This window comes from Strongyloides ratti (genome assembly GCF_001040885.1).
Source record: "Strongyloides ratti genome assembly S_ratti_ED321, chromosome : 2".
NCBI lineage: Eukaryota > Metazoa > Nematoda > Chromadorea > Rhabditida > Strongyloididae > Strongyloides > Strongyloides ratti.
The window spans coordinates 208923-233266 of record NC_037308.1 but is presented as its reverse complement, the minus strand read 5'-3'; the positions used below and the strand labels follow the sequence as shown (position 1 = coordinate 233266).

The 24344-nt window shown below is 18.0% G+C and overlaps 5 protein-coding genes across 5 annotated transcripts; 2 read left to right on the top strand and 3 right to left on the bottom strand.

Annotated features, from left to right (window-relative positions):
* Window positions 1-67: 67 nt before the first annotated feature.
* SRAE_2000006700 (Hypothetical protein) lies at window positions 68-649 on the top strand (the record flags this gene model as incomplete). The annotated part of the gene is made up of 1 exon (XM_024650850.1): window positions 68-649. One exon carries the CDS (start codon window positions 68-70, stop codon window positions 647-649), a length of 582 nt encoding a protein of 193 aa, XP_024504586.1.
* Window positions 650-3937: 3288 nt separating this feature from the next.
* Window positions 3938-5397, top strand: SRAE_2000006600 (Neurotransmitter-gated ion-channel transmembrane domain and Neurotransmitter-gated ion-channel ligand-binding domain-containing protein; the record flags this gene model as incomplete). Its single annotated transcript, XM_024650849.1, has 3 exons — window positions 3938-4101; window positions 4170-5052; window positions 5191-5397. The coding sequence occupies 3 exons, from the start codon at window positions 3938-3940 to the stop codon at window positions 5395-5397; spliced, it is 1254 nt and encodes a 417-aa protein (XP_024504585.1).
* Window positions 5398-5538: 141 nt separating this feature from the next.
* On the bottom strand, window positions 5539-6072 carry SRAE_2000006500 (Hypothetical protein; the record flags this gene model as incomplete). The annotated part of the gene is made up of 1 exon (XM_024650848.1): window positions 5539-6072. One exon carries the CDS (start codon window positions 6070-6072, stop codon window positions 5539-5541), a length of 534 nt encoding a protein of 177 aa, XP_024504584.1.
* Window positions 6073-8908: 2836 nt separating this feature from the next.
* Window positions 8909-10825, bottom strand: SRAE_2000006400 (Hypothetical protein; the record flags this gene model as incomplete). Its single annotated transcript, XM_024650847.1, has 4 exons — window positions 8909-9488; window positions 9525-9610; window positions 9649-10115; window positions 10726-10825. The coding sequence occupies 4 exons, from the start codon at window positions 10823-10825 to the stop codon at window positions 8909-8911; spliced, it is 1233 nt and encodes a 410-aa protein (XP_024504583.1).
* A 5757-nt stretch (window positions 10826-16582) lies between these two features.
* SRAE_2000006300 (Ankyrin repeat and Tetratricopeptide-like helical domain and Ankyrin repeat-containing domain and P-loop containing nucleoside triphosphate hydrolase domain-containing protein) lies at window positions 16583-22660 on the bottom strand (the record flags this gene model as incomplete). Its single annotated transcript, XM_024650846.1, has 4 exons — window positions 16583-17253; window positions 17308-19498; window positions 20475-20684; window positions 21500-22660. The coding sequence occupies 4 exons, from the start codon at window positions 22658-22660 to the stop codon at window positions 16583-16585; spliced, it is 4233 nt and encodes a 1410-aa protein (XP_024504582.1).
* Window positions 22661-24344: the final 1684 nt, after the last annotated feature.

Sequence of the window (24344 nt, the reverse complement as noted above, 5' to 3'; positions counted from 1 at the left end):
ATTTTTATTTCTATTGACTAAATATTTATTAATAATTTTATTTTGTAAATTAATATTTAATTGTGGAATGTCGAGAAAAAAAAAAATTCCTAAAACTGTTAAAAAAAATATAAATAGATCATTTGGATTAAATTCTATTGATATGAAAAAGAAATCAATTAAAATTATAAGCTATAATGAATGTACTGAAAAAAAATCAAAAATTATTTCAAAAGAGAAAAAAATAAGTAGTAGAATTATTAATAAAAATAAAGTTTCATATGTTAATGAAATTGATGTTAAAACAAACGAATTATCTGATATAATTCAACAAAAAAAAGTTCCATTAAATAGAAGTTTCAAGGAAGTTAGAGATATTAAAAATGAAGTTGTAATTAAAAAAGAAAATAAAAATAACAAAGTATTAAAGTCTGTAGAGAATAAACTATCAACACTACAAAAAGAAGAAAAAGATGTTGATGTAGTAAATTTATTATTTAATAATGTTATTGAAAATAGAAATTTTAACAACGTAGATTTGGAAAAAACTCAATTTTCAACCTCACAAACAAGAGATGATGATAAAATAGAACAAGAAAGTACTAATGATGATAAACAAGATATTGAAAGGTATGAATCATTAGCTGAAATTCAAAAAACAGATATATAAGTTTTGATAAAAAAATTATATGATTAAAAAAATGTTATAAAATAACAATAATGGCATTTTAAATAATCCCAAATTACTGAACTATAATAAATGAAAATCCCACATTTAAACATAACAACCTTAATATAAATAAAATTTAGATATTCAATTTATATAATAAATAAATAATTTTGTAAAATATATTTCAAATTTTTTTTCATTTTATTTTATATGGTTTTATAAAATTTTAATGATTTGTAAAATTTATTTTTAAAATATATTAATTTTTATAACATTTTCTTTTAATTTTTATTCAACATTTTAGATACTCTTTCTTTAACATATAGAAAAAATACTATATATTTTAAAATAGAAATTAGTAGTAGATTTATATTATTAAGTTAAAATTTGTACTTTTAAGTCGATAAAATAAAATTGATATTTTTATTTTTATAAAAAAAATAAATAAATAATGTATTTATCATTAGTTTTGAAAAAAAATATTTAAAATTATGATAACATTTTTTACTAAAAATGTATTTTTTTAAAATAATATTTTTAATGTAAAATAAAAGTTAAATATGATAAGCAAAAAACTAAAAAAAATGATACTCAAATTGATGTCAATTACTCATTATATTGGTAGATTAGTAATAAAATAAGAATTATTTTGAAATATTTTTTTATGGTTCTAAAAAGTATAGTATTTTAAAAAATATGTAAAAAAAATAAAATAATATTTTCTTTTATATTCATTATAATACAATCCTTTAATTTTTAATACAAAGTAAATGTTTATTATATAAACAATTTTTTAATAATTAATTTTTTTTTGATAATAAAATATGACTTTTAATTATTTTTAGATATTTATAAATAAATAAAAATAATAATCTTATTTTCCATGATGACTTTATTTTATTTAATATAATCTAGCAGTGATTGTTAAAAAAAAATAAATTAAAACCACAGTATAATGGCAAAAAATTATATATAGTAAATACTTTTTTTTTAATGATATTTTAATACTATTAGTTAAATTAACGAACCAATTAAATAGTATAGTATAATGAAAAAAAGTTTGCTGATTTAAAATAAAAAAAAGAAAAATATTTTTAATGGAAATAAAAGAAATAATACTAAAAAATGAAGGGTTGTAGATAAACTAATAAGAATACTTTTCATGTCAATTAAATTAACAAGTTAGTTAGCTATATAAAGAAAATAATTTTATCTTGATATTCATTGCCATCTGCTACCTATTATTGTATTACTTTAATCTATATTTTAATTGTCATCTTAAAGAATTATCTGTGTTTTAGATATTATTTCTTAAAGGTCAATTATGGTTAAATTATTTAGATATTTTATAAAAAGATTTAAAATATTTACCAAAAAGTTTCATTCTTTTAAAATATATTGCCTTTTTATTAAAAAATTTTGTTAGAATATTAAAAATTCATTAGAAATCATAAATTAACTAGTAATATTATATATATATATATTTTTTTTTTAATTAAATGTTTAATTCATTATAATTTAAAGTTTACTTATACTACTTGTATAAATAAAAATAAGTTGGTGTGACAAGTATACAATTTATACAACATTAGATTAATTTATTACCACAATATATTTATTTTGATTGATGAAAATTATATTTATTTCAGGATAAAAGCTTCTTCCTTTTCTAGATATATTAAACAATTTTATTAAGAAAATTAAGATATATATATTTTCATATTAGTAGATTATAAAAGATATTTTATAGAATTATATTATAAAAGAATTATCTTGACAGGTAAATAAATATATACATTGATATATGCCCCAAATAAAAGATTGTTAAGATTACACCAAAAAAAGGCGGAGGAGAAAGTTGATTATATCAAGAATCATCTTTTCTTTAAAATTTGTTAATAAAATATAAAAGTAACAAATATAATTGTATACAACTATAATATTTGCCCTTCAAAAAGGTTTTTAAACAAATTCTTATAATAATATTAATCTATTAATCATTATTAATATATATTGACATATAATAATTTTTTTTATATATATAATTTAATATACAAAATTTAAAAGTTTTATTTTAATTGTTAATTTTTTTTAAATTTAATGTTTAATAATACTATTTAAAATTTTTTTTAACTTAATTTATTTTGAAGAATCATCTTATATTTATTTTATTATTTTTTTTATCTTTTTAATTCAAAGATATGATAAATTTTTATTGTACTATAGTTAAATATTTTAACAAAATATAGTTATACATATATATTGTCGTCAAAAACGGTTTGTAATAAAATGTACATGAAATGTATTAAGTGAAAATAAAGAAATATATTTCATATTATATAATACATAAATATTATATATTGGTACTATTTAATATATATATATATATATATTTTCCTTTTTTTATTGTTAACTTATTTAAAAGTACCATCATAATTAAATTTGTTAGATTATCGTATATTTTTAAAAATTAAAAAAAAATCAAATTTATATTAGATTACTTTTTATTCTAAAATAAAATATTTATGTTCCTGATAGTTTTTATAAACATAAAAAAATAATAATAAAAAAATTAATACTTATATCTGTAATTATCTATGGTAGTTTTGTAATATTTAAATTGGTAAAAGATATATTTAAAAACATTATTCATTTTTTTTTTTTAAAAATATTTTTTTGTATTGTTTTAATTTTAAAATTTTAAAATAAACTACTGTCAATAAATTTGTCTTACCAATTGTTTCAATAGATAGTCTTTATTTTGGTAAATTTTGTTAAAATATTTTATTTATTCTTCATATTACAAGACGAAAATAAATGTATATATATGTACATGTGATAAAAAGATAAAGATATATATATATATATATATGTTTAACGTCAATTTTATAGAACTAAATTACATTCCTCAAAATGTATGTACAATTTTATATTATCATTTGATGATCAGTTTTCTTTTTATATTTAAGAAATATCTTTAATGTATCAAGACGATAATTAACTAATATATGATATGATAAATGTTATTATAATACAATATTATGACTAAGTATTAATAATATTTTTGATTTTTATCTTTAAATCTATCTTTTTGATATATATATAGTTGATGGCATGCAGGTGATGATTGATAATAATAATTTTATTAAATATATCTTTATATTTATAATATTACTATTAATCATACATTATTTTATATATTAAAGAATAATTTGTATTAACAAAACTTTATTTTTAAAAAGAATTTTTATTACTTATTTTTAAGAATTTTTTTATATTTAAATATTTATGAAATATTATTATTATTTTTTAATTCTTCTCCTAATATTTCCTTTTAATCAAGGAAGAAGATTAAGAAATAATGGAAAAGTTAGATCATTAATTAATTCTTCTTCAACACCATCTTATCATTCTAACGATGATAATAATTTATTTATTGATACTAATTCTAAGTAAGTTTTTTATATTCATTTTTTTACTTTCATAATAATAATATTGTTACTAATATATTTATATTTAGTGGTGAAGAAGATATTTTTACAGAACCACCATGGACAGATAAACAAATAATAGAAGAAATTCTTAAACGTTATCGTTTCCCGGATTCATCTTCAAATATTTCTGTTGCAGTTTTTGTAGTTATAGATAAATTTTTACCATCTTCACCAGATGTTTGTTCATTACAATTAAAAATTAAACAAAAATGGCTTGAAAATAGATTATCTTATAGAAATTTTAGAGATTCTATACATCCAATTAAATTCAGAAGTTTAAATTATATCTGGTCACCATCATTAAATATAGATAATGCTATATCAATGACTGGACTTGGTAAAGAAGATATTAAAGTTTATTCTAATGGTATGGTAGAGTATGAACAAAAATATCAAATAACTGTTGATACATATGGTAGTTTAATTAATTATCCTTTTGATATAAAAAATTGTTCTATATATTTTTCAAATGATGATAGTAGAGCATCATGGTCATATCTATCAAATGCTGATGTTGGTGGAGCAAATATAAGAATGATAAGTGGTTGGCAAGCTGTATCATGGAGTCGTGGACATCATTCATTATTAATAACTATAAAAAGGAATGTACAAAGTTTGATATTTAATTATTTTATACCAACAATGTTATTATCTATTATTAGTATTATTCCTTTATTTTTTTCACCATTTTCAAAATTTAATAGAATAATATTTGGTAGTATCATTTTTTTGACAACATTTTTTTTAACTTTATATCATTTTGGTTCAATACCAAATACATTTTACTTAAAAGCTATTGAAATTTGGGCATTATTTACAAATATTTTTACATTTGGTGCTTTGACAGAATCTATTTTCATAACAAATTGTGCTTTCCAAAGAATCTTACGCCCACCTACACTTAAAGCAGTAAGTTTTATCTATTTATTCTCATAAATCTTATAGTACTTTAAATTATTAAATATTATAAATATATGTAAAATAAATATATGATAAATATTTATAAAACAATTTAAGAAATATATAAATATTAATTCTTTTTTTTAGAATCGTTCAAATTATTATGAAGAAAATGATGAGAGGACAAAATGGATTAATGAAGCACCTTATTATTCTCAGATGACTGAATCTAAACCACGATCTATAGTAACATTATTAGATTGTTTATTTAGATTTATTCTTTTAATATCATTAATTTCATTTATTATGTACTTTTTTTTAAGATTTTATATTCCATATTGGGATTATAAATAATTTATATATGTATTATGAAATAACAAAAAACAACTTATTTTATTATTATTATTATTATTATTTTATTAACTTTTTTTAATATATAAAATTTAATTAAAAAGAAATATTAATTGTAAATAATAAAAAAAATAAAAATTATTTTTATATAACAGAACCTTTTATAGGTTTATCAAATTTTATATATATAATAAACATATCAATTAATTGAAGAATAAAATTTGAAAAATATATTCCTGTTGCTGATGCCCATCCTTGAATAAAAGATTTAACCTCTCCATAATATTTATCTTTTGATTGAATATCAATTGTTACTAATAAATATATTTCTATAATACCACAAAATAAAAATATTAATGAACCTTTAAAAAGTTTCATCATTTGTATATTTTTTTTTTCCCATATATTTGTTATAAAAAGATATATTAATGAATATATTGGTGGTGATACACCTGATAAAGTAATTATAATTATTGGTATATGTAAATATACAGTCCATGAAACATTTTTCCATTCAATAAAATTAAAATTAGCTTCATTATTACATATAGTAAGATCATTAACTGCAGTATCAATATAACAAACTCCTGGTCCAAGAAGTATAAAAGCCATAGCAATTAAAGTTGTCAAAAGAGCAAAACATCTTATAGCAATTAAAAATAGTGTTAAAAGATTCATAATATATATTAATAAATAATAAAAATAATATCTAAAAAAAAATTAATTTAAGTTATAAAGTAAGAAGAGATTTTTTTTTAAAAAAATAAAAATAATGACAAATTAATTTTTTCAATAACTAAACAGTGTCTTTTATAAAATGTAATTTTTTTTTACTAAAGAAATATATATATATATATATCTAGGTACCTCCTTTTTATCCAAAAAAAAAATGTTAATTTTTTTTTTCTTTTTAATGTAAACTTTTGACATAAAATATCATCCGTATTTGTATGTTATAGAAGTATATAATGTATAGAAAGTTTTTTAGTATTTAACATGTAAATCTCTTTTTTTAAGAAAATTAAGTTACACATACAAAATATGGAAGTAGATAGAATAATATTTATAAAAAGTTTTATTCACCTCTTTATGATATTTTCATTTTTAAATAAATGAGAGTACACATAGTTTTCTTTATGGTAATTTTTGTTTCTTTAATAAATTTTTATTATTATAAATATATATTTATTATATTTTAAAAAATAATAAAAGAAAATAAATTTATAAATAGTAGGAAAAATCTTTTATTTACCTATAAAAAATGTACTAAAATTTATTATTTCTTTTATTTTAAACAAAAAAATAAAAACACTGAAGTACATTAATAATCAAAAATAAAATGATTTTAATAATATAAATGTTTTTTTTTATCTAATTATATTAGTCTAATCATATTTAAATAAAAAAAATGTCATTAGATAAAGTTAATTATAGAAATATATAATTTGATTTATATTTTATTTCTTGATAAAGGTATAAAAAACAATATTTTTATCAAAACATAATAATACATATATACAAGTAACTATTATATTTTATTATATAATGTAAATTAATTTTTTTTTAAAAATTATTTATATATAAATATAATTTAAGTATTACATTAAAAATTACTAATAAATTTAAAAATTAATATATAAAATAGTTAACAAATTAATTTTAATTTAAATCCATTTTTATGTCTTATTTATAATAACATTTTAACTTTAAATTAAAAAATAATTTTTAAAATATAAATTAAAAAAAACAATATTTCTATACATATAACTTTTTTTTCTGTCAAAATGCTTACAAAAACTCATAGCAAAAAATAATTAATGAAAACTTTCCAAATTTATTTATTTTTTTAAAACTGTATTTTAGAAACTAAAAAAAATTATCCAATTATCAAAAATAATGAAGAATTTCATATGTATAAAATATAAAAAAAGTATAAAAATTTTAAGAACACCTTATTTTCTTCATCAATGAATTTTATTACCATATTCTTGGCACTATCTAATTTTGGTAAAAACATTTTTTTAACATAATATAAAAAAAATTATCAATAACAAAGCATTTCATAAGAAGTGTTTAGTACAGTAATCAAAAATTTTTTTCTTATTTCTGTTATTTAGAAGTATTATATATTTATTAAAAAAATATTATAAATGATTTTTATGTAAATAGTTAAAAAAAATTATATTTAAAAAATATACTTCATATATAAATCATATAACAATGTAAGTTTTAAAAACACAAATTAATTACACTCAATATGTAATCATCAATGGTAACTAACATTTACAAAAATTTCATAAGTTTGTCAGGTTCAACTGATTCACGCCGAGGTTAAAGAGTTTCAATAATATTAAATACAATTAGCATTTATTTTTTAAATTTATTTTTACTTTTAATTTTAACTCATAACAACTTCCACTTTTTTCTATTTCTTGCTTCAAAATATAAATAAAGACAATTGAATTTCTAAAATTAACTAATAATTAATTTTCATGAGGGGTTTGCCCTTAGTCAATTTTTATATCTCCAACAGTTTATGAGATATAAAAAATGAAGACAATAAATTAGGCACACAAAATACCAAAAATAATATCTCAAAAACGATTGAAATTTAGAAATTTTTTTTAACGTAGACTATATCCTAGAAGTTTTAAGAAGTTTAGCGCATTTTGTCTCATGTTTCTAGAAGCTCATTTACTTGAGTTATAAGTCTCGCTCTTAAAACTTTTTTAGAATACATTTTTCATCATATCTTGAGTTTAAGAAAAGATACAAAAATGAGACTAGCTTTAATCTCTTTTTCATAAAAAAAGGATCTAGAATAGTTTGCTTAATTTTAATATTTTCAGTTACATCATGGAAATCAAATTTTATTTAAAAATATTTCCCACTTTCGTCCCTAACTTTGACTCATCATAACATGTAAAGTTTTATTTTTAATATAGCCTTGATTATATTTATAATTCATATTTTTTTAAAAGCTACCAAATGAATGTAATTTTATTTTCAAATTTGAAAAAAAAATTTTTTTAGTACTTATGCTTGAAGTCACATTAGATATATTTAAACCAATTATAGGTTTTTTTGAATAGTAAAGTTAATTTTTTAAACATTAATTATTTTAATGTAACTTTAAAAAAAATCGAATGGTACTAAAATTTTGTCGTCTACAATTATAAAAATATTCTTCACAAAATAGTGATAAAATAAACTTTTATTATTGAAAAATAATAATTAAAAACTACCTTTTTTTATTATATTTAAATTATATTGATAAAAATGATAATAATAAATGTTAATTGAAATTAAATATAAAATGGCAAATGTGAAAATATTTATATATGAAAAATTTTAAATTTTGATATATTTTGAAATTTATATTTGATAGATAAATTGTTATAATTATATAATTTATATTTGTTTTTTTAATTAATAAGAAAAACTTTTGTTTTTATAAAGTACTAACAAAAAAAATATTGCAATTATATATTATTAAGATAAAAAAATGTTTATATTACAAAATCAAAATGTATTTAAAGAAATGTGTTAATAAGCAAATTATTATAAAAATAAATGTTGGTTCGTTTTTATCAGAAATGTTATTTTTTTTTAAATTTAATGTAAAATTATCATTATTATTTTTCAACTTTTTATATGGTTCATCTAAGGTACCTTCAATTATATCTGGATAATTAGATTCACCATGAAATGAAATTTGAGAAGGAATTTTTACTAGTTCATCATTATTAATTAATTCTGAAAATTCATCTTCTGTAACCTCTGGATTTGGTGATAAAAAAATTTTTCGTTCTATATCAAATAAATGTTTTTCTTTATTTTTTATTTCATTTAAAGGTTTTGATGTTGTGGAATAACCATGAATATATGGTCTTTTTTGTTCGCTAACTTTTGCACCTCTTCCTTTATAAAAAGTTTCAACATTTTCAATATTATTTTTTTTAATTTCTAATATTCCTAATTCATTAATTTCTCCATTATTTAAAGAAATTGGTCGCATTCCTTTGTGTATTAATTTTCTACTATCATTTTTTTCATTTTCTTTAATGTTTAAATACTTTGATTGTTTATTTACACTAGAAGATTTACCATTTTTTATAGTATTAACATACTTATTTGGTTTAACTTCTACAATTTCAGTATTATTAATTGTTTGTGGATCCTGCCATGCATCTTTACCTCCTCTTATTGGATGTGCCTAACAATAATAATAATATAAGATATAACAAAACTTACAACATGATGAATAGGATCATTCATATTTGATTTTAATTGATATGACCACGTATTTGTATAAAAAGGCTTTATTTTTTTATATAGACTACTTTTATTTTGTTTAGAATTATCAATATTATCATCATCAAAATTTTCATAGTCTGGTTGATCGTTTGTATCCACTTTTTCAATAACTTTTTCAAATTCATATTCATCTAATTGTAAGAAACCTTGATATAACATTTTTGATACATCTGGATTATTGCAATTATTTTGGCCATAACACCAACATCTAACACTACCAGATTTCTTTCTTATACAACCACTTTTTTTTATTTCTTTTAAATTATATTCATTTTGATGAACACAAACTAATTGATTTCTGTCATACAACTTTGAATATTCGTACCATTGTATAGTATCACCCTCTATTCTAATTCTACATCCAACTGCATGTTGAGAACATCTTTCACTCATTAATCCTTTTCCTATAAAGTATAATTATTGTACTTTCTTATATATTTATTCTCATTTAGTAGTAATTTAAATTTTCATAATATTCATATAATTTAACTTTTCATATATCATTTATATTATTTTTATTATAGTATAATATATATTATGTCATTAAATATATTTAAAAATGCATAAAAATAAAAATTTTTTTTTTTAACAACCAGGAACTTTATTATAAATACAATAATTTTAAAATAAACAATTGTAAAAATGTTTCATAAATTAAAGTAATAAAATAAAAATATATTTTAAATAGTTGAATAAAATTTTGTTCTATTATATTACCAGAAAATATTATTAAAATTATTTCTTTTTATACATATACTTTCGTTTTTTTTTTCCAGACAAAGGAAATAATTTTAAACAAATTTTAAAAATTTAAATAACCAACTTTATTTATAAGAATTTAAAAATGTTTTATAAAATAAATTATTAAATTTTTACAAGTTTGTTCTTAAAAACATAATAAAAAAAAAAAGTAAAATTTTTTAAATCACTTTTGAGATTGCAAAAAATGTTTTTAATAAGAATTTGAAATTTTATTATAAAAGATAATAAAAAGTATTTTAAAATAAAACATACCAGGTCTTATTACTAGACAGCTTAATGTATTAACACTATCAAAATATGTATGAAATATTTGAATGAATAGGTATAAGTTAATAACATTTATTACTTTCATTATAAGATAACAATTTTTTTAGCAAATTATTAAATATATTGTTATTATTATTGAAAAAAAAAACTGAAGTACAAATATATTAATAAAAAAAATTTTTTAAATAATTAATATACATATAATTTATTTTTAATAATATAAAATAGCAACGGATATTAAAAAAGATTAAATAAAATTTTAAATAGTATGTCTTCTTAATTTGACTAAATTATTTATGGTTAATTGTTATAATAACAAAAATTTTATTATCCATAATTTAATTACATAAGAAAATTCATTAAAGAAGATTTCATAAAGAAATTATATATAAAATCAAATTATTTTTGGTTATACTTAAAGTATATTGCTTAAAAATTACAAAATTGGAGTAATTTTAATTTTATATGATCATTATATGTTAAAATAAGCGACTAGTAAATAAAAATATTTAAAAATAAAAATATTTTTTTTTATATAATGCTAAGGAAAATGACATTTTCTTAAAAAGGGAAACCACACCCATTAAAAATTTTTTTGTCAAAAGATGCATTAACACATCTTAAAATACGTTCTTTGATTATTTTATATAAAAATAAATTACAACTTTATTATATAGAAATTATTCTGAATAATTAAATATATTTTTTTAACAAACAAATATTTATGAATTAATTGATTTTAATATTGAAAAGTACTTTTGACATTATTATTACATGATAAAGTAATCTAATAGTTGTCATTAATTTTTAAGATATTTAAAATGCTATTTTTTTTATCATTTTTTTTCGTAAATTTTACTTTATTGGATTCTTATTTTTAGAATAAAATAATCAAATATTAAGATAAAAATTAGTTAGTATATAAAGTTTTAAAACTAGGAATTATAAAAAACAAGATAAAAAATTATTTATAAATAATTTGGTTTTATATTAAATATATGTAAAAAATATAGTTTACAAGAATATTTTAATATGAATTTTATATAAAATATTTTTTTTTGATGACTAATATCAGATTAAATCTTTAAAACGTTTTTACTTTGATAAATAAAAAATCATTATTAAATATTTTTTAAATTTATTTGTAATTGTGTAAAACAAATTTTAAATTTGATAAAAAAAAAGTTATCTAATAAACAATAGTAGAAAGTATTAAATAAATAATTTAAAAAAAAACACAACAATATATGTATATAATATTGTAAAATACATCTTTTAATTTGTTTGAAAAGTTTAAAAATTATACAACTAATTTTTAAGCTAAATATATATATTGTTAATATATTATAAATAGAAATTATTCTTTTGATTATTAAGCATGCTATATAAAATATAATAAAACTAAAAATAGATATAATATTATGAGATAATCTTTCGTGTCTATTCTTTTTAAAAACTTAATATTTAAAATGTACCAATCAAAAAGACAAAAGACAAGAATAATAAAAGTAATATAGTCATTATCAATTGTGACAGAAGATGTTATAGAAAAATTTTCAAAAAGAATAGATAATGAGTAGTTGGAAGAAGTATGTAAAAGGTTAAAACGGATTTTTAAAGAATAAAAAATACCCATGAGATAACATTTTTATATTCCAATAAAATTTTGAATGATATAAAATTAACTAATGCCGACAACTTCAAAAATACTATACTCTTTAAAATATCAAGAAAAAACACGCAATTAAAATCAAAATATTATTATTTGAACTTTATTATATAAAAATAATATTATCATCAATTTTTATAGTAATTTTATTCTTAATATATCATATAATTCAAAATATTTCACACATCAAATGCCTCTTATACTTATTTTATAATTATATTTTTAAATATAATCAAATAATAAATTGGGTAAACACATAAAACTATACAAATTAACTTACAATATAATGTTATCCTTAACAGTTTCCAAAAATTAGTTTAGCGGAAACTAAATTTAAAAGAGTTAAATGCTTCAATGATAATGATATTTTAAATCATATTGTCTACACATATTTATACTATATACATCTTCAAATAAATAGTAATCAAACTTGGTTTTATTTTTGATTTAAATGATTATTTAAGAATATATATAATATCATTTATTCTTTAACTTATATAAGAGATAAAAATTTATAAATATTTAAATATATATTGCTAATAAGTTTAGATAATTTATAATACATTTTTTGATTATAAAAATTTATACATAATAATTTATAATGAAATATGATACTTTATTTTTGTATAAGTTCATTAAATTAACCAAAATATATTTATTTTGTTTGTTATAAAATTATAAATTAACTATAAATTTTAAATGTAATAATTCATATGACATTGTTTTCAATATATTTTAACTTTTGAAAATTATGAAATAATAATAAAAAAAAAACAATATATTATAAAGAAATTTAAGAACATATGGGAATTTTTTAGTATATAAAAGAATAATATTATCATACAAGAAATCTTTATTAATGTTTTATTTAAAATATTAGCTTTATTTTAGTATATACAATCTCAACATTAATGTTAAAAATTTATATGTATTAAATAAATAAAAATAAGGATTAGTTACAAAATGTATATTTTTAAATATAACCAAATTAAGGAAAATAATTGAAAGTGGTTTAAAAGTAAATTGACATTGAAAATTTAAAAATTTTTTATAACAATATTTCATTAAAAAAAAGCATTTTAAATTATTCTAACTTTTACTATTACTTAAGGTAGCAATTATTTATTACAAAAGATTGTTTATTTAATTGAAAAGTAATTTAACTTTAAATATTTATAAAAAATATTTTTGTAAATAGCTTTTTTGAATTAAAATATAAAAAAAAATTTTTTCTCAATTTTTTTATAAATTTCTTTTCTGTTAAAAAAGTTTAAACATACACTTAAAAGTTGTAAAAATTTAAATATTTTAAAAAAATTATTATAAAATATGTTAATTAATACTTTTAACAATTAATAATATAAAGTAACTTATATTTGTCAAATTAAAATTTTATTATTCTGATTATATTTAAAAAAAATTTAAGAAAAATAGAAAACAATTTAAAGATATTAAAACTAAATTTTTTTACTCTTGTCATATAAAATTATTGTTAAATATTCTGTTTAATAAACATTTTATATAATTTTGCTAACAAATTTTACTACTTTTTTTTTATGCAAATAAAACATTGGTTTTTTATGTTAATGAGGTTAATACTAATATTATAATATGTACTTTTTAACTTAAAATAAAAATATTTATGTAAAATTGTCTATCTATATATTTCATTTTTTTAAAGTTACAAAAGTATTTATATTGTTTAAATATTTATTTATACATATATTTATTGTATAAAATTTTTAAAAATAAAAATAAATTTTTTTAGTATTAAAAAATAATAATTTTTTAATATATTTTTTCAGTGTTCTTTGTTATTAATTAAAAATATCTCAGAAAATTATGAGAGCATATATATTAATTATATAATAATAATAAATAACTATAAAAATTATAAAGAATCTTCAATAAATAATGAAAAAAACTATTTATTAAAAAAATATTAATAAAAATTTATTTTAATTATATAAAAATAAAAAACAATATAATATGGCAATGTTATATATTAACAAACATTTTTTTTACATAATGTTTTAAAATAAAAAATTATATTAAAATAAACAATACAACTAATTTTATTATTTAAAAAATATATGTTTTTCAAATTTTAATACAAACAATGTATGTTATTTGGTAATTAATTTAATTAAAAAATTATTCCAATTTATAAAAATACTAAGAATAAATGATTCCAACTATATTACATAAAAAAAAATTGTAAAGAAATAATATATTTATAAAATATATCTCATTAAAAACATTTTTTTTTTATTTGTAAAAATTGTATATATTTATTTTGTATTGTTTAAAATTTATGATAAAAATTTCAAATATTTATTTTAACAATAAACTTAATAATTAAACCTAAAAAATTTATTTGGTTCGTATAAAATTATTTTAACAATTAAAAGTATCTATTAAAATAATAAAAAGTTAAAGCAAAAATTTTAATTGTTTTTTAAACTATGAAAATTTATATAAAATAATAAAAAATTTGTTATATAATTGTTAAATTACAATGGTTTAAAAAAACAAGTTAATTTATTTTATATTACTTTAAAAAATTCTATTTTTGATTATGTTATACTTTAAAAAAAATGTTAAAAAATTTTTTTTTTTATAATTGATATATGTTTGGTTTTATAATAGAATTCACATATAAAGTATTTATAAATATTTTACTAATCTTGATATACAAAATTTGGTAACCAATGTATTATTAGGAGGATAAATATTAAATTCTGTATCTTAAAAAAATTTTAAATTATAGAAGTGTTTCATTATACATTATGTTTAAAAAATTAATGAAAGTTTGACACATCAAATTTTATTTTTCTATAAATTAATTAAATCATGTTATGAAAATGTTTTTGAAAGTTATTCTAAACTATGCATTTCATAATACAATAACTCAGAAAAATTTAATTAATATAAAATTAAACTAAATAAATTTTTAAAAAAAAAAACTCTAACAATTTTTTAATTTTAATATTTTTAATTGAAACGTGAATATGAAAATTATTTTTAAAATTTATTTTTTATTCATATCTTTAAATTAAATTTTTTTTATAACTTCTTAATTTTTAATTTTTTTACTTTCAAAAATCTACTAAGATAATTTTATATTATGATCCTAAAAAAATTATATTAATTTTGTATTGTATAAAACTTATTTAAATATATATATATTAAAAAATAACAATTAAAATAATGTTAATTAATTAAATTGAGATATAATATACTTGTAAAATAAAAACAATGTTTAAAAAATAATTATTAAAAGATAATAATGAGGCAAACAAAAATTTTATTATAATATTAAAAAATTTTAATAGGCATAAAACTATTGATAAATAAAAAAATGTTTTTTTTGTTTTCAAAATTTTGACTGGATAATATGTCTAATTATTTTTAATAAAACTTGTTAATTTTAATCTATTCGAAAGTATAAGTTCAACCAAATCAAAAAAATACTATTTAAACAAATTTTTTTTTTTATATTTATAAGTTGTAACGTATTTTTAGATTATAATATTAATTTAAAAAGTTTTATTTATTATATATTATTTGATTTTATTTAATATATGTAATAAAAATATTAAATTTCATATAATTTAATAAAATGTAAACATTAATTTTAAAAATAAAATCTAAGTAATTATTTATTTAATTAATTTCATTTTTGTTCTCATTTCATTATTATAGATTTTCTATCAGTTAAAGTTTACTATTTTAAATAATTGAATTTCATAACTTCTTTTTTTTTATTCTTATATTTAGAAGTATTGAATTAAACTATTTTGGCCAAAAACAATTCTAAGTATAGAAAAATACAATAAAAAATTTAAACAACAATTTTTTATAAATAATTTTAATATGGTATAATATTTGCTGAATAATTTATATACTATTATATTATTTGTACTATTTTGAAAAAAAAATTTAAATATATTTTTAATAGTATATAAATTTATGTTTTGCTAAAAGAAAATATAAATTTATTTTTTCAAATTATAAGAAAAATATTTAATAATTAAAATTTTTAAAATATATAATAGTAATAAATTTATTATATATAAATTTTTGTTCCAAAATAATCATATAATTGAGAAAAAAAAAATCGTTCCAATATATGTATACACAAAAAAAAAAATAAAATTAATAAGGCAAATATTAACTTCTGTCACCAGTTGGCATACATAAGATATTTAGCAAAGTTTGTACATCTATATTACCAGGTTTTATACCATTGGCAATTTCAGCATCTCTTCGAGCTCTACTTACATTTTGTGCATCAAAAAAACATTTAGCACGAAGTAAATAAAGTTCACAACGATGATCATCATTGTCTTGTGCTAATGTTAATGCATCGCTACAATTTTCTATAGCTTCCATTAATTCACCATTTTTACGATTTAAACGAGCTGTAGCAAAAAGTATTTGAAGTTTAAAATGTTTCAATTGTGGAATAATTTTAGAAAAATTTTTACGTTCATTATTACTAAGATTTGATGATTCAAATATTTCAAGTAATTCATTACATCTAGCTAAAGCATAATGAAATCTGTGCATTGCATCATTTATTAATTTTTTTCTTAATAAAAATGATGCATCATCTAATAATTTTCTTATTAAAATTAATGTCATTTCTGGATCAATTTCTATTGCCAATTTCCATGTTGTAGCACGAAGTCTGGCTCCTTTTCTTAAAAATCCATCCATTGCAAGTCTATTTTTATATTTTATTGCAACTTCAATAGGTCTTAATCCATCATTATTTTTTTCTTCTAAAGATAATCCAAGATCAAGCAATTTATCTATTAAACATTTACTACTATACTCTCCTATAAAATGAAGTAAATTATTTCTATCATTATCAAGTATTTTAATATTACAACCACGATCTATTAATAAAGCAGCAGTAGAAGCATGTTTACAAATTATAGAATGAATAACAGCAGTCTTTCCTGTATTATCTGGTATATCCAAAATTGCACCATGATTAATTAATAAATCTACTAATCCAACATGACCTTTTCTTGAAGCAACAATAAGCGGTGTATATGCATTTTCACAACGATCTGTATTTACATCAATATTACCAGTTGATAAAACATTAACAACTAAATCCCAACTTCCACTTTCTATGGCACAAATTAAAGCAGATTTTCCATTCCAATATTGATTCATAGATAAATAAGCACCTCTAGACAATAAAAATTGAACAGTTTCAGATTGACCAGAAGTACAAGCAGAACACATAGCAGTTGACATATCAGTTATAGCATCAGTAAAATCTAATAAATATTTACATATTTGTACTTTACCAAAACTTGCAGCACTTTCAAATGCTTTATTTATAGAACTACTTTGAAGATAAGCAATTGGTGCATTAAAATTACCCTGATTTATACTATTTTGGTGATTAATTTTATCTGATTCTTCTAAAAGAAAAATAACTAAATTTATATGTCCGCCAGCAGCAGCATGACTTAAAGCACATAGCCCTTCTTCATCTTGATTATAAAATATTGCTCCAAATTTTAATAGTACTTTTGTTGCTTCAATATTACCTTTTTTAGCAGCTTCCATTAAAGCTGTTGATCCAGTATTAGGACATCTGTAGTCAACTTCTGCTCCAAATTGTAGCAACAATTGAATCATTGCGACGTTATTTGTTCGTGCATATCCAAATAAAATAGGTTCCTGTGAATCTGACCAACAAACATTAGCATCAGCTCCTGCTAATAAAAGTAAACGAGAAACTTTTGAATTAGGATAAATAATATTTTTATGATAAAGTAATGAAGTTTTTATTAATGATTGTCCAGCCATTTGTAACCAAACTAATTGACAATCTTTTCCTTTAGGTAAATCATCACCAATTCCATTTTTCATATATTTATAAGGATTAGCTTTAAGTAAATGATGTGCTAATTCAAAAATTTGATCAATAGATAATTTATCATAATTTCTAACATAACTCATAGCATGAAGAATATGACCCTGTCTTACATCAACAATATAATTTGCCTGATTAGCACATTTAATTATCCATTCTCTAAATGTTTGATGACTAATAATAACAGAACCATTTTGTAATCTTGATAATAAAGGTATCATTAATGATAATAATGCTGTTAAATTATCCTCTGTCATATAAGGTTCCTCATTCCTTGAATTTAAAATTTGTAATAATTCATTAAATTTAAGTGGCCTTAATGATGCAATAATAACAGCTAATATTGGAGATACAGCTTCAAATGTTTCTTCTGATTTAAAAATATTTTTAAAATATATTAAATATAATTGAGAAATATCATTTGGTACATGAGAAGATACTTTAATTAATTCTCTATCTACAAGATCAATAATCATATGAATAAAAAGCATATTTCCCTGTGAAAAATGTAAAACTTTATCTACAAATCCTTCATATTCTTCACAATCTGAATAACTGCTTAGTGAATTTTCAATAAGTAATCGACAATCACGTAATATTCTTTCATCCATTTCTGAATCATCTATATGAACTGATCGAATATTTAAAGCATGAATAACATCTTGATTAGATGAAGTTAAAATAAAACGTAACCATGAAGGTATAGAACTTCTTATTTGTGATAAAAACCATGATATAGATTCACCATCTTCAAGACGATGAAAATCTGCCTCATCTAATGAATCAATTAATATAATACAACAATTAGATGGTTCATCTTTTGTTAAATCATGCATATTACATAATATTTCCCCAATAGCTTTTTTAAACAATTCTACAGGATCATATTTACAACATTCCATTGGATTACTAACAGCTGTAAGATAATTTGAATTTTCAGGTTTACTTAAAAATTCAGTTAATGGATAAAATTTGCTACATTGTACAAATTGTGCTACAAGATTACAAATAAATTCTGGTATTGCACAACTTGAAGCTGAATATAATCTACAATTATGATATGCTACAACACGATTAGAAATTTGACGAAGCCATTCATAATATTTTGAGCTTAAATTTATACATGTCAATGATGATTCATTTGATTCTAAAACTATACCAGAATCTACGGTATCTCCATTGATTGTCTAAAGAAAAAAAAGTTTATTATTAAAAAAAATATGATTTTTTTTTATAAAATGATAAAACAATATAGATAATTTTTATGTTAGCTTTTTAAATGTAGTCATATTAAAATAAACTTTTTGAAATTTCAATATTATAATGATAAAGGAAAGATGATAATTTATTAAATATCTCAATGACTAAATTTCTTTTTATATATATAAAAAAATTATAAATTAATAATCCTTATTATAATATAAAAATTTCTATTGTACTTATTTTACAATGATTTTTTTTATTAAAAAAACATTTTCATTTGAAATATGTATTTAAAATATTTTATTATTTAAATCATTATTGTTATGTCAAAATTTTCATTAAAAACAATCATTAATAATGATAAAAAAAATATAATAAGAACAAAATAAAAATAAAAAATTTTTCTAAAAAATTATATAATAATCTTTTAAATAAAATTAGCTTTTTTTTTAATTTATAATTTTTAAAATAAAAAAAATTACTATAATTTATGTTTTAAATCATATGTAAAAGTTTTATAAAAATATGCTTCCTTTTTTAGTACAATTTTTATCAACTATGTAATTTTTTAAATAAAATGTTATCAAAAGAACGACCCTGATGGGACTTGAACCCACATTCTTCTGCTTAGGAGACAGACGCCTTCGCCATTAGGCCACAGGGCCATGGAATCACCCTCTTAATACTTAAATATGTAAAAAAAATAAATATATATTAAAATAGAAAATATTGAATATATCGTTTTTAATTTAAAAAAATGACAATATAATTAAAATATTTACATAATATTTTGTAAATCGATATTCATTTAGATGAAACATTTTTTAAGAATTATAAGAAAAAGTTAAAAAAAAAAAAGTTATTTCATTAAACATTTTTTCTTATAACTATTTAACTATTTAAATAATTAAATTTTTAATAAGTACATCTTGTGAAAAAATTTTAATGGTTAAAACATACTTTTTTAAGGAAAAAAGGACTGTGTAGTATAATATGTTTGATAATAGCAGATTTTCCTGATCCATTAGCTCCTTCAATAACACAAAATTGAGTTTTTTCAATAACTGACATTCTATAAAGTTCCTTAAAAAGCCATTCTCGTCCAACAAAAACTGTGTCAATTTCACACGGTACAGTGAAATCTTCCAAAGTAAATAATTGTGTTATGTTCTGAAAAAAAGTATCAAAGATTACAGAAGATTGGATTCATAAAATATGTGTTTTGATGGAGGTGACGGAGATTTGAACCCGCGACTTTTCCCATGCGAAGGGAATACTCTACCACTGAGCTACACCCCCCTTCGAATCGGAGATTCATTTTTATAGTATATGAATTCATTTCTACAATTTAGATGTTTTTTAAGGGTTACGAATTTCTAGATTAAAAAAAAAGTTAATTTGCGTAAATATAAGTAGTAAATATATTTACATTAACATAATATGACTTGACGACATAATAATATATTATTAAAATAATAGTTAATGTAGAAATCTAATTTTAAATAAATAAAAAAATTCATCTTTAATTATAAAATTTGGATAAAAGAATAACAAAATAATCTATTTATACATTATTTAAATAAAAAATTTTTTATATTTTTTGAATTATAGTAAAGTAACAATTTTTTAATATTTTTGTTATTTAAATACATTTTTATGATTATATTTTTATATACAATTTAATTTAAAATGGTATAAAAATTATATATTAATTCATAATAATTATTACTAAATTTTCCTATTATTAATTTTTCTTTTTTTATTTTTAAAATTTAAACTCGGCATTTTAATAAAAGTAATTTTGTATATATTAATGATAAAATAAAATGAATAACAAATACATTTTAAAAAATTAAAGAAAGACGTAATTTTTTTTTATGAATCTATTATTTGTTTAAAAAAAGTATATTATTATTAAGAAATTACAAATTTAATCTATTAAATATTCTTTTATATTAATAAAAGTTTTAAAAATTTAAACATACCAAAGGTGACCTATATGAATTATTTTCATTATTGAATGATAATTCACTTTTAAGAAGTGAATTAGTTGATGTTTGATAACTTTTTACTTCAAACGAGTTATTAAAATTAGTAGGAGATGTCGGTCCTCTAAAACTATTTCTAGCTGATTGTGTTCCTTCTTCAGATCTATTGAAAAAACCTAAAACAGATGCTCTTTGAAATGGAACTTCTTTTGCAGATCTAACAGATGATGAACCAAAATTTCCATTTTTTATTGAACTTTTAGAAGCAGTACCTAGTAAAGATATTGTTGAGTTACATGGTGAAGGTATTTGTGCTGAAAATGACATTCCTTGATGTGGAATTACATCAAGTTGTGGTGTTAATGAATTTGTTCGCCAATGAGCATCATATACTTCACCATTAGAAGAATATTGATTATTTGGTAATCTTTGATAACAACTATTTCTTTTATCAATAGGAGGAGATAATTGTAATCCTCTTGTACCCTCGATTAATATTTTTTGTTTTTCCGTCTCATCATTTATTTGTCCTTTTCTAAGACTATCAATATAACTTAAGCGATTATTATTATTATTATTATTATTATTAGTAGTAGTAGTAATATGAGTTGATGTTTGAATATTTCCCGATGGTGGCAAAAGCCCATTAGGATTATTGTCTTTTGGAATTGTTGATGAAATAGACCCTCGACCTACTCGAAATGAAGAACTTCGAAGTGTTGATGATGTAGTGCTTTTTGTATCAAATGAACTATCAACAGATGATTTTCTAAATGATTCTATTTTAATATGTTCACCATTTGTTTTTCTAATCATTAATGATGGAGAATTATGATAATTATTAGTTGAAAGATTTTGTGATGAAATATTGTTATCTAAATTAGAAATAGATTCTCTTAATGAAGTTACAGATGAAGGTCTTTCAAAATTCCATCCTGTTGTTTCAACACCACTAGAATCTTTATTTTTTCTTGATAACCTTGGTGTTGCGGGTAACCTGAATAGTTTACTTTTAAAAGGATTCATCTGCCTTAACGATCGACGTAAACTACCAAAATTATTAAATGAATTTCCTTGATTGGTATGATCAACTGTATTATAATCATTACTACCACTATCTCTTCTACAAGAGAGACGATCTTGAGGAATATACATCATAGAAATGAATTAATATTTAAAAAAAAATATATATATATATATGTTTATAGAAGAAAAAAAAAATTTTTTTTTTTTGATAGTTAAATTATATAAATAATAATAATCTAAAAAATAGTATTAAAAATAAAATATGGTTGAATGAACATATTTTAAATATTATAAAATTATATGATGCAATTTTTAGTGAGTCACCAAATATATTTTGTATTTTTAGTATATTATTTATACTGAAAGACAATAAGATAATAGCAAAGATATTATAGTTAAATGACAATGATATAGTTTATATATTGTATCATTAAATAAGAAAATATATTATTTAACTTTAAGTAGAAATTATTTTAAATTAAATGATGACTAGAGATAAAAATTTTTCAATATTTATGGAAATAATATATTTGATTATTGGAGTATGTTAGTAAAGAAAAGTAATGTGAGTTTAAATAAAAACAAATGAAAAATAAATTTAATTATTATTTATGGATCATTGACAGAAATTTTATTTATTCTTTATTTATTTTCTTCTTTTCATAATACTCTAAATAAATAATATTTATTAATTGTTTGTTTCCTTTATCATATATACATGAAAAATTTATTTAAAAAAAAAAGAACGATATTAGTTAATAATATTTAAGATTATTATTAATTATTTTAATAAAAAAAAAAGACTAGTTGATTAATAATACAAATTTAAAATAATATATATAATAATAAATAAGTTCTTCCATTTATTTAAGAGAATCACTTGTATTTTTTTTTTAAAAAAGTCAAAGTAACATAAAAAAAAATATATTAAAAATAATATAAAACTAATTAATAACAAATTTTTGTTATATATAAGGTAATACATTATAGAATATTACGTGGAATATTGATAAATAAGTAAATGTTATTTAATGTATATTAATACAAGGTTAATTTATATTTTCATAAAAATAATTTACATTGATCTGACTATTATAAGATTTACATCAATAATAAAATTAATATAAATTATAATTTGACATTATATTATAATAAAAATAATTTAAAATATATTTTATAGGTAAATTTATTTTTATAAAAATAAAAATATTTTATTTATGTATAGTTTTATGACACCTAAAGTTCATAAATTGTTAGAAGAAAAAAAAAATACATATCACAACATCATTATATTTATTTAAATAGAAAAATACGAAATATTTTTATAAAGTAATATAATTTTTCTCTATATTTTTAATAAAATTTATTTTATCATTTTTAAAATATCTTATATTTATTATACAATATTATATTATTCAATAAATAATGTACTCGTAAAACTTTTCTACCGATTTCAAAGAACCGATAATGGAAATTTGTGAAAAAGTTTGTCAATCATCTTTATAAATATGTCTCTTTTTTTATTTTTCTTCCTTTTATGTAACTGTTAAATAAAAATACATATATCCCCTTCCTAGATAAATAATATAAATATAGTAGATGAAGAGAAAATTGGCAAAAAGTCATTGTACATTAGAGATATTTTAAAAAGTAATTTAATATATATATATATATATATAATTATTTGTCAATTACAAAAGGATAAAAATTATAAAAAAAAAAAACAACAAACTTTTATTCCTACTTTAAATTAATAAATACTTAATTATTATATAAAATTAAAAAATTTATTTAAAAAAATATTAGCAGAAAATTA